This window comes from Pavona decussata, unplaced genomic scaffold (genome assembly GCF_977016875.1).
Source record: "Pavona decussata unplaced genomic scaffold, jaPavDecu1.1 SCAFFOLD_149, whole genome shotgun sequence".
Lineage (NCBI taxonomy): Eukaryota > Metazoa > Cnidaria > Anthozoa > Scleractinia > Agariciidae > Pavona > Pavona decussata.
Window position 1 is genome coordinate 380,607 of NW_028145561.1, and position 11,432 is coordinate 392,038.

The following is an 11,432-nucleotide window of genomic DNA, read 5'->3' on the forward strand; positions in this document are numbered from 1 at the left end:
AAGTAAAATGAAAGATATAGCAAGTTTATCTCACAGTTATACCACTCATAAATTTCTCAAGTATTGAAATTAAAACTGTGGAAGGTTATTTTATTTTCTCTGGACGTAAATTTTAAAGCAAGGCGCAACAATGATTTGTGTCAATTCAACCACGTGCAGATTTTTCCGGCCACAATTAAATATATTATAAGTTCAGATTTTAAATATTAATTCAAAGAGCTCCGAGAGATCTTTGTTGACTTATAATGTCCTTTTAAGGGCTCAAAAAACACTAGAGTATAGGTTACATTGAAAACAAATCCAATATGGTCGTTTTATCAAACAAATATTACTAAACAAACCAAAGGAAAGACGAATTTTCATGCACTGAGCAGGGGACCAGCTGCTCAGAAACGCGACGTCACTTCAACAAAAGGTCAAACTGAGTCGAATCGAAAGTGTTTTGACTTCGTTACCTACAAAAATCGTTCTCAAAACTCGTTATTATTGGTCAGTGCGGCGTGTCTGATATAAACAAAACGAGCGCTTTTATTAGTTTGTAATTCTAGTCTAGAGTGAAAGCCTGAGAACGCTTTGTCCTCCCATGACAAACAGCGTGCTGACTGAAGGTAAGTTCTGTATTTATTCAGTATGTAGAACTTTATTTCTATATGGCTGGTTTTGTTGTTATTGAATGGCAATTTAATCTCACACTGCGCTCTGTTTGAAATCAGCTAAAGTATTTCAGCCAACATCGAAGAGGAAGCAATTTGAATACAACTCTATGATTGTTCTTGCCGATTGTAACGATAAACGTATTCAAAGGCACTACACCGATTTCCCTCTTTATTTTGGAGGCTTGGAAGCTGTTCAGTGAAGCTGAAAACGGTTTTTTATAATCTGTATCGCAACAATATCAAGCGCAAAAAATAGTTTTTGTTGATACAGAAAAAATCCTTTTGCATTTACTTTTTTAAGTCTTTCCGTATTTTCTGCGAAAACTCTGAGAACATACTGGATATTACAATAGTTTCTTTAATAATTCACAACTGAATTCAGAGAGTAAATCTATTCTGGTGAAATCATTCTGTGGATAAATTTAACTGCATATCTCACACCACATTTTAAAATTACTTGAGCTCAATTCAAAGTTTTTTTGTTTGACAGTTCATTCATGAGTTGCGGAATAAATTATGGATTTTAATTTCTTTGTTAGATATGCTTGATAGCAAGTTCGCTTGATGTATGTCAGTGAAATAAATGCGCACGCCCTTGTGTTGTTAGTGGAAGAAAGTGAGAAGGGTCGTTGAACTAAAGTCAGTTCAAAGTTTAAACTCGCTTCCACGAATCCAATCACTTTTTACTTTCAGTTCGTTTTGACTAAAACTTTTTTTTTTTAGGTTTGAAAGGTTATGACATAAATTTTGACATTGACGCCGCACCTGTCTGATCGGACCACATTTTGGTTGATCAAACATTTAGGTCTTTTAAGAAAGAAAAACTTATACGAATCTGAAATTAGAGAAAGTTATATTTAAATAAAACATATTACGTCACAAGAAAACTCTTTCTGTTTTCTATGAAACCGCAACTGGTTTTTTTTAGGGATCTGACAAACCAGAAGCCACCGAACAAACAAAATTATATTGACTCTTCTCATAACAGTATGTTCCTTTTAAATGACTTTTCCATCAATACTTAAACTGCATTTAACATGGAAATTTGACACCTTTTTCTTTTTTTTTTCCTGAAAGCAGAGAGCTTTTCTCAGATCACGCCATCTGCCTCAACTGGAATCGCTGTACTAGACGAGAAATCAAGGAAAACACAAATATGGCGTCATCTTTATACGAGGTACAAAATTTAGTTTGGGTTTGTTGAAGTGATTGCAAGCAGTAATCACTTTCTTACGATTCAGTTTATTTGTTGACTATTAGCTATTAACACTCAGACTTGATTTTTTTGATACTTTGCGAAACGCTTTTGTGCGTAGTCCGTTGTCCATTATAGATGATTACTGCTACACTGCTTTGAGCCTTATTTTCAGTCTTGAAACCAAATTATTTTCGCCTATCAGGAAGTTAAATTTTGCATGATGAACAGAATAAAATAGTAATGCTAATGTCTTCTTTGATGCACTTTCCACGCTAAGCTATAAATATGTTTATGAACTAAAAGTATATGTTTTGCTTGAGGACATGAATTTAATATGCATATATTCACATTTAAATTGTCACGTCAACTAAGAGCTTTCGCTACAACATTTCATCTTTCTGCGGTGTTTTAGAAATGACAAAAAGAAGAGAATTCACACTGTTGGGTGAGTTTTAAAATATGAAACGACTGGAACTCAAAATCAGAGATCATTTCTAGACAAAACGGAAAGAAACAATTCATTCTTTTAAAAATTATTTAGAAAAATATATTTCTAAAGAGCGTGTTAATTGTTAATAATAACTACTCCGCAAGGCAGATTTCCAAGTGATATTCGATATAATCTATGATATGGCTTGGAGGTCATTTTCGAAACACAATTTCCTCAGCCGAGTTTGTAATAATCAGTAAAAACATTTTTATAATTCACAAAAAAGCAACAAGCAACTGAGGATTTTGAAACTTAATTCTTTGAACGTACGCCATTGCGTAAGAAAGGAAAGTCAAAAATGTCAATACAGTGGCCATTTGAAATGGAACGTTATTTTCGAACAGCAAAGTATGTGGATAAAAGCCTAAAGTGTGACCATTTAAATGAAAGTTCCTTATGTTTTGTAAAACAAAAATGTCTTACTTTGAAATTAAATTTGGTGGTTATATTATAGCGGATTAACAACTGTGGTAAACCGAGGGAGCTGAATGTGGGCCCTCTTTACTAAACACCGCTTTTCACGTGAACCTTTGTGCTTTAGAGAGCGTATGACATTTCTAGAAATGACGAGATTTTCAGTATCGACTCACTTCGCATGTAATCGTGCTTGAGCTATGGGTTTAAGTCCCGGATAACAGATATGCCAACAATAACTACGTATCGACCAGTATCTTTAAGCAAGAATGAATTATTAATTGTCCTAGTCGATTAGCACACATCAGTTTTAATGTATTTCTGAACATTGTTTTTGACGACGCAGAGATAAAGGAATTAAATGCTGATTTTTCCTTGAACATTATGGTCATCTCTGGAATAATGGAATCCAGTTTTGAGGATGCCTCTTAGCTGAAAATTATCACTTAAAATAACTTAATAGTTTAGTCTACTCTCTTTTGTGAGCTGATGGGAAAATAACCCCAGGTCATTATTGGAGGAAATACGGTAGTTGATGAAATGTTCTCTCTACAGAACATCGAAGATTGGCAACTAATTGGTAGCGATGGCGAACATTGCAATGATGGAATTGAGGATATGAGCCAAAAATACCATTCAATGACAGAAACAGCTGCGAAAGACACAGATGCCGAGACAGTAACAGTGAAGGAAAATGGGCATCATTACAATGGAGTGAATGGAAATGGAATTCATGAAGACCACGATGACAGCGAGGACGATGATTGCAATGGTCAAGCTGATAACGCCAAAAATGAGGACAGTGCAAGAGACACTGGCCATGAGGCTGAAACCACATCTACTGATACAATAGAAGACGAGCCCACTGCCCCTGTACCTTACTACGGCAGAACTCTTGTGGCTCCAGAATATATGAACTTTCAACTTCCAGACGATAATTCACAGAAAGAAGAGAAAGATATGGAAGGTGATGCATCTGGCCAACTTGTCCAGAGCTTTGGTGGGGAGGAAGACAATACGTTATCCGAGGATGAGGCTGACAAAAATGCAGATGATGACCAGGACGATAAGAGCAAAGGCGACGAGAGAGATTCTGATGAAGAACAGAAGATTACACGGGAGGAAGAGGAAGAGGTGTTGGAAGCTTCACCAAAGCTGGCCCAACCAGAGGAAGATGGTGAAGGAAAAGACGAGGATAAACCAGAGGAGGAGAAGAAAGAGGAGGATGAAGTACAAGAAAGAAACGAAATGGATGAAGAAGATGAAAAGGTGATAGACAGTGATGGAGGTGACATAGATGAGCACAGTGATGTCATCGGAGTAAACGAAATTGAGGAAGAGGATGGGGCAGAAATATACAACGAAGGGGATAGAGTGGTTGAAGAAGAGAAAGAAGATGACGACGTTGTAAAAGAGAATGAAGAGGGAGGCGCAGAAGAAGAGGAGAACAGCGAAGAGGAAGATGTTGAACAAGAAGATGAAAATGCGAGAAGAGTTGAAACGGAAATGTATGACGATAATGGAGAAGAGAGTGATGAAGTTGAAGAAGAAACGAAGGAAGAGGAGAAAGAAAATGATGAAGTGGAACAGAGAAATGAAGATGGAACAGGCCATCACATAGAGGAAACTAGTGAGCAAGAGGATGGTGTTGAAAGAGAGAATGAAGAGGAAAACCTGGAGGAGAAGGAGACACTAGAGGAGGAAGAAGAAGTCGATGAGAAACAAAGTGTGGATGACGATTTAACACTGAGAACGCAGAATGAGAGCTTTTCTCAGCCGCCTAAGGCAGAAGATGAAGACGATATCCAAGATGAAGAATTTGACAACGAAGACATAACCACCGGGAAGGAGTCAACTCTTGAGCACAACGATTCCCTGAAAGTAAATGTTGCGTCACCCACACGAGATTTAACCGAAGTGTGTTCTGCTGAATCTCTTCATGAATTGGAAATCGAGCAGAAAGAAGATGACGATGGTGACGATGGGGATGATCAGGAGGAAGCCACTGCTGAACAAGAGGAGTCTTTAAAGGAAACCGACGAACATGAGGAAGAACCAGGAGTGATGGTAAGGACAGTTAATTAATGGCATGAGATATGGCTGAGGTTATGCTATAATGGTATTAATGCCCCCATCCAAAGTTTTCACAATTCCTTTTTGGAGCTTAGGTTTAAAGCAATCTTCGGGTTCTTCTTACTAGTATAGGGGGCAGTGCACATGAGTGAGTGTTTTGGCCAAATCTGGGAGTTTTTTCTAGGCGGGTTCTTGCATTTACTGGTTGTATCATCTGTCTATTTAAGAACCCTAGAATAATTATTCTATTGAATAGATTATTACTACGAAAGAACTATCCAAGCCCTCGATTTCTGTACTTATTTATGTTCAACAATTAGACTACGAGATCGAGATTTCCTTGTATTGCGTAATGAGGGCGCAGCTCTAATGAACTATCAAATATAGTATTCGAGAGCAAATAATCTAATTGTTTTATCAGAGATCTTGATCAATGTTCCACTGAAATAAGTTCTTCCATCACGCTGTTATCAGTTTTGAAATTAAAACTGCGCCAGTTAACCGCCTTTTTGCTTTTATTGCAGAATAGATATGAGAAGCGCGGCAAATCATATTACACTATTGGTGAAAGAACGCTGGTACATTTATGCTAAGACCTGATAGACTATAGTAAGGGGACGCGAATTAGACAGCACAATTTGCTTATGTTTTGAATTCAGAGGCTACCTGCTGTTAAATTGTTGAAGTAATTTGCCCGCGGCATTACGGCGGCGAACATTATTATGAGCGAATTCTCAACAAGACGTAGTCAAGTTGACTAAAAAGTCACAGAAAACACAATCAGCAAACCGTTGCCTAATAGCAATTCTACCACAGGATTTCGTAATCTGATTGGCTATGTAATCTAAGTGGCTACGCTGATCACTATCTGGTATTTAACGATGAGATGAGCTAGAGATTTCCATCACGTGATAATTGATCAGGTTGATAGTTCGAATCACTATCACCCATAGATATCGAGGTTGAATAATCTACATGTTAAATAGACGATGTCGAAAAGCCAATCAGTTTCCTGTATTCTAATAAATGCTAATTAAGCGCATTGAGATTTGTCGACCCCAGACAACTATAAGCAACAAGTGTTTACATTATAAAAATAACTTGTTTATTTGTAGACTAATGGGCCCACTGAAGTATACGACGAGCATCAGATTGAAGGCGAAGACGAAGACAAAATAGAAAGGGAGGAAGAAAGTTGCCAAAGTGACGACTCCGCGGAAGGTGACAGCGATCCTCACGAAGACGAAACCAACGATGGTGAAAGGAGTGAAGATGAGGCAGACCTGGATCCGATCCCTGAAGGTGATGACGTGGGGAGTGACAGGACAGCTAGTGATGTGGAGACATTTAGTGGTAAGAGACTTGTGAAATAATGTTAAATCTCAATTTAACCAATTAAAACAGTTTTTTTGGGGGGTTTACTACATCGATTCATACCTGTCTATTACTTTCAGCTATTTCCCCCTTTTACTACAAAACTCGTGAAGCAAAGGAATGCTCAAAACGGAAGCATTGTTAAAGTAACAAGCGTGAATTCCAATTCTCTTAATGAAAACAGCGATTGATTGCACCTTCCATTCCAATACTATAGATCCACTGGGACATTGCATTATTCTGAAAGCTGAAATCGCTGATAAAAAGTATACTCTGCTTAATGTTTACGCCCCGAGCAAGGATAATGACTTAGTTGATGAAAAGTCATTGTTGATTCTTTTGCAAAGATTTTGAATAGTATTGGTTGATAGTTAGAAAGGAGAGATTCCGTGTTAGTATAGGAGATATCATAGTGAGCGTCATAATACAATCTTACCCGTGCCGAGGTTGTCTTGTTGTTCCTATTGATCAACACATGCCAGACTATTGACAAGTTCCGCCTATATGCTACTATATATATAATTCCAAATTTTCTTTAATTATCTGCTTATTCATTTGCACAATCACTTATCCCTTCACTTATCTAACTATTATTATTAGCGTCTACATTTTCGGAAAGAACAACCTAAATCAGTGCAGACCAATAAGCAAGTTACAAATGAATAAATAAATACCTATACAAATAAAACTATGCCCACAAGAACGTAACAGAACACAGTTCGCTATTTGATGTACATACGAATTCTTTTTTGTTACACTTTTCTCAGTATAAGTTTCTGTTTCGAAGTTAAAACTATATTTAGCATTAAATCCTAGTTTCAGTGTTAGGACACATTTGGTTTCCTCTGACAGTCCCACAAATAGACCAAAAATTTTACCAATCAGTAGCAAGAGGTTCGGTACGTGAAAAGGAAACTAAAATACATTGCTTTAAATGTTGGCCTCAAGTGAAGTCAAGTCAATTTTATTTAACTCACACAAATATTATTAAATTATATTAAATTAATATTATTAATATCAATTATTAATCTTATTAAACTATTTCAAATTGATAGTATTAATATTAATTATTAATAATATTATTAAATTATCAAGTAACTCACACAAATATTCCTCTGTGTACCTTATATGTTCTGTTTTTTCTTTTGAATTATTTTTTCAAGTCCATAAATACCTGCAAGCGCACGATGACGAGTCAGATTTAACAGGAAGAGTGAAAGAACTGGGAAAGATGTTTGAAGGAGGGGGACCAGTGTTTCCTACAACTTCCAAGAATGACACGGACTCAGGTAGTTATACGCATTAAACATATTTTTATAAAACTGAAGATTTCGACTTGTCAGTGAGTTCGCGGTGCTCTAAAGTCTGATTTATAAAGACTTTATAATTTTATTCAATTTTCAGCCCTTCGCTCTAACGAAGGGCTAACGCTCGAAACGTCAGCACTTGGCTCTTTACGGAGTCCAATTTACCTTTAGTGATCAACTCTGTCAATAAACCGAACAAGTATTAATACATGCTGACGTTGATTCGTCTCAGGCTTAAAAGACGTTAATTTGTCATTATCAAAATAATTTATCGGACCATCGAAACGCTGATGTTGTTGTGCGCATGTGTAAGGTACTGGCCAGGCCGTGGGTAGATGTCCGAGTGTGTCACTTGCTTTAAGTGTTTCTCTTATTGGTTTTCATCGACTGGCTTACTAGCTTTTCTGCTTTGTCTTTTGTTGTAGCTGATGGTGCTCCCTTGAGTGTTCGCAAGTTCAAGGCAATTTTTGAACAAGATCGACACTCCACTGAGAGAGCTCGTGAACCAGGTACACGCTGCATCAGTTAACACCGTAATAGTATTGAGAATAAACATCACTAGTACTCAGTCCCTAGGGAAATGACACAATAGGACATTCTCACTATGGCGTCATTTGACTAAAACTACCAGAATCCTTCACTTTTTTGTTTTCTCATGCTAATTAGAGCTATTGTTCTTTGCTCTCCACTGGGATTACAAAATTTGAATTTGAAAAGGAAAACAAAATGAATTCTGGTAGTTGTAGTCAAATGACGCCATCATGAAAATGGCCCATTGGCAATTCATGATTTACACTGCAACGTTAACCCTAAAAGCATAAAACTTGTGTTAATTTATCTTTCTTTGACTTTAAAGGTTTCCTCTAGAAAACCAGGACACCTCTTGAAACAATCAAAACGCTGCGTTTAAAGGGGTCATTAAATTTTAATAGGGAAAGAGGATAGGTGGAATATTGATCAACTCCCAAAATTCTTGCTCTTCCCCCACCCCAACCTTGGAATCTCATTTTTGTTGGATGCCCCACCCCATCCCAAAGATAAAGAGAGAGAAGAGATGGAGAGAAGAGTAGCGGAGAGGAGAGGGGAGAAGAGGAGTGTAGGGCAGAGGAGAGAAGAAAAGGGAAGAGAAGAGAAGGGAAGAGATGAGACGAGAAGAGAAGGGAGAGTTGGGTCACCCTTCATACCAAATAACACAGTTTGTTTTCCCTCCACTGCAAATGACAATCAGACCATCAGTTTCCTTTATTTTAGGTGATTATCTGCCCCCTCCGCCCCCCCCCCCGAAAGCCACTTTTTTCGAATGCCTCATCCCCTCTCAAATTCTACCAGCCCACCCCATCACACACTTAAAACATCAAGAGCTCCCAAGTTTTCCGCAATCATTGACGAAAATAGAATCGAGTTTCACTTTAATTTATGAAACAATTGCTACAACTTCCTTCAGCTTGCAAAATGTCATGCTCACTTCTGCATCTTATCTGACAATTCAGTTCGTTTGGAGACTTGAAGTTCTTGCGTAAGAGTCAAGTTATTGATCTGATGAGCGTATCCATGATTCTTAGTTTCAGGGCGAAGACAGGATTTAACTGGTCCTCCAAGAGGCATTGTAAAAAACTTACGAGGACTTTTTGAGAATCCTGACGGTTTTGAAGCAAGGAAAGGATGAGGTAAGTTTATGCTAAGTAGTAAAACCCTCTTTTGATAGTTTCCTTACACTTCTACGCGAAAAACTGAATATTAAAAAAGAAATAGCTGTAGGAATTAAGACTTTTACTACCTTCCAAAATAGCTTGGAGCATCTCCTTTAATATGCACTTGTGACGTTTTTTTCTTCTAAGTTATTTTCGTTCTTTTCTTTGTTTTGTTATTGTCAATTTGTGCTAGTTCAATCTTTTACTGTCAAAACTAGAAAAAAAAAGCGTATCTTGTGACCTAGCTAAGAATACTACGAATACTGTACTAGTATTCGTAAATCGTTGATAGTAATTGGTTGATTCTATATTTATAATATTGTTTTAAATGTTTGCACTTTGGGTTTAAAAAATAAAAAAATATACATAATAAAAGGGTATTAATGTAATGGTACTCGGGACAGGTGATGGAATGTCGAGACATAGGTATGGCATCTCTGTCATAAGGGAGTTGGCTTTCACGTAACATTGTTGTAAAACAAACTAGTATTCAGTAAAAGCAACAAAACCTCTGAAAGATTTTTTAAGTTAAGTGCTAGAAATGTGAATGAAAATATTACAGAATAAAACAGAAGAGAAAGGAAAACACTAACGTGTTACACTACTTACATAATGAATTAAAAACTTATTAAGATGTAATTAAAACTTAAAAAGATATTGGTACAACTGAGGCTGTACCAAATAGTAACAGCTAGTGTCACGTTGGTCGCATTGGAAAGGATCGATTTTGGTTGATATTACCGACTAAAACTATGAAAAAGTATCGAAGCCATGACTGACTGGATTAACTAACGAAAAGCAAGAATTTCCCAAGTTTATGGTGACCAACTGTAACCCTTAATCAAAATTCGAATTTGTTTGAAGCAAGAGATGTCTTATTTAGAGATATATCCTTGTTGACATTCGAATTTATAAGTAACTATTAGATATTAAATTTGTATTAATTTGAATTACTTTAGTTCAGATTAGAATAGAGCGGTATTAAAGCGTTCATATTTAGTATTTCCTTGTTACGTCCAACAATTAATTAAATACTTGTGAATTAAAATTAACACCAATTACAGAACGGTACAGCCAGATGAAAACTTGATACAAACCAATCTTGTATCTAAACTGTACTGTTCCTTGTCGTCCGAGGTTCAGGTTTTAGACTAAGAAGTTTTATTTTTCTTTAAAAGAAATGTGTTGTTTTTAATTTGCAGCTCAGTCATGAATTCAGCGACTGGACGTTCCAAGATCAAAATTAAAGAGAAGAAATCAGTGAACTTAACCAATGGAAATTCAAGAAGATAGCGCAGAATGGATGACTGAAGAGCGGATCTATTGCATAAGTGTACACTGTAATTTCAGTTCCATTTTTATGGCTTTAAGGACTTTAAACCCAGCCAGAGACAAACTACGAGCCTTGTAATGCCCCTTAGACGTTTTTGTCTGTGGATATATAACTCCTAGCCTCCCTGGCAGACGCTGTTTTGGCTCCGTCGTCACGCAACCTTGCCTCCTCGACGAGATGGGGGGAAAGATTGCGTGATGAGCCAAAAGAGCGTCTGCGAGGGAGGCTAATAAGATCCTAAAGTGGAACTTTTTAAATGAAAGCTAAGATGTTTTGTGGCTCTGTTGTTAGGTTGGACATGTACAAAATGTTTCTAACTTTCAAGTGCGTGAATGAAATGCACATTAATCAGGTTTTTACGATATGATTAACAATTATCTCACGAGTGTGTGTTGGAAATGAGACGTTTGGTACCAACAAATCACGCAGTATCGATCTGGCTGTAATCATCCCACCCAACAAGCCCAAGTGAAATATTATTAAGATATTTTTATTTAGTAAAAACTATCGCTAGATTTTTGCTGATTTGGTTTGGCAAGGAAGATCAGAAGACGATTTAATGGCCGCTAATTGTCAGGAATGATGTAATGTCTGATGTCACATGGCCGCTAAGCCAATTAAACTCTGGAATTCCAATGTTCCAGTTCTTAATGATGTGTTTTATAGAGAGCCCATCAGGTTGTTGAAAAGTTAACCTGCAAGCAAGCCCCTTTAAGGCCAGCCACGAGATCGAGAGGACTATGGTGGGGCGGAAGAAAGTAGAGCTCTCCTTTCTCCCCCACCCCAGTCTTCTCGCGGCTCGCGCTACCCTCTCGCGGCTGAAGAGAACTTGCTTGCAGGCTACTGAAAAGTTCGATTCAGTTCCTGGGTTTTATGTCTAAAAACAAAAACCGTGA

At 37.2% G+C, this 11,432-nt stretch overlaps 1 protein-coding gene across 4 annotated transcripts; it reads left to right on the forward strand.

The window, feature by feature from the left end:
* Nucleotides 1–449: 449 nt before the first annotated feature.
* On the forward strand, nucleotides 450–11,172 carry LOC146466239 (uncharacterized). Of its 4 annotated transcripts, none has more exons than XM_085127587.1 (8): nucleotides 450–608; nucleotides 1,734–1,833; nucleotides 3,314–4,825; nucleotides 5,947–6,184; nucleotides 7,369–7,494; nucleotides 7,938–8,021; nucleotides 9,075–9,179; nucleotides 10,406–11,172. In XM_085127587.1, exons 2-7 carry the CDS (start codon nucleotides 1,813–1,815, stop codon nucleotides 9,176–9,178), a joined length of 2,085 nt encoding a protein of 694 aa, XP_084983713.1. In that variant the 5' UTR covers nucleotides 450–608; nucleotides 1,734–1,812; the 3' UTR covers nucleotide 9,179; nucleotides 10,406–11,172. The 4 variants fall into 4 exon arrangements, with proteins under 4 accessions (XP_084983713.1, XP_084983712.1, XP_084983714.1 ...); XM_085127586.1 differs by having other exon boundaries at nucleotides 1,737–1,833; XM_085127588.1 differs by lacking the exon at nucleotides 450–608 and adding an exon at nucleotides 1,590–1,643 and having other exon boundaries at nucleotides 1,737–1,833.
* Nucleotides 11,173–11,432: the final 260 nt, after the last annotated feature.

Bases quoted from the DNA above. Each gene is read 5' to 3' on its own strand.
- LOC146466239 (XM_085127587.1), top strand. From the start codon at position 1,813: ATGGCGTCATCTTTATACGAG. The intron at 1,834-3,313 runs GTACAAAATTTA...TTCTCTCTACAG, and splicing joins TGGCGTCATCTTTATACGAG to AACATCGAAGATTGGCAACT. The intron at 8,022-9,074 runs GTACACGCTGCA...CATGATTCTTAG, and splicing joins TGAGAGAGCTCGTGAACCAG to TTTCAGGGCGAAGACAGGAT.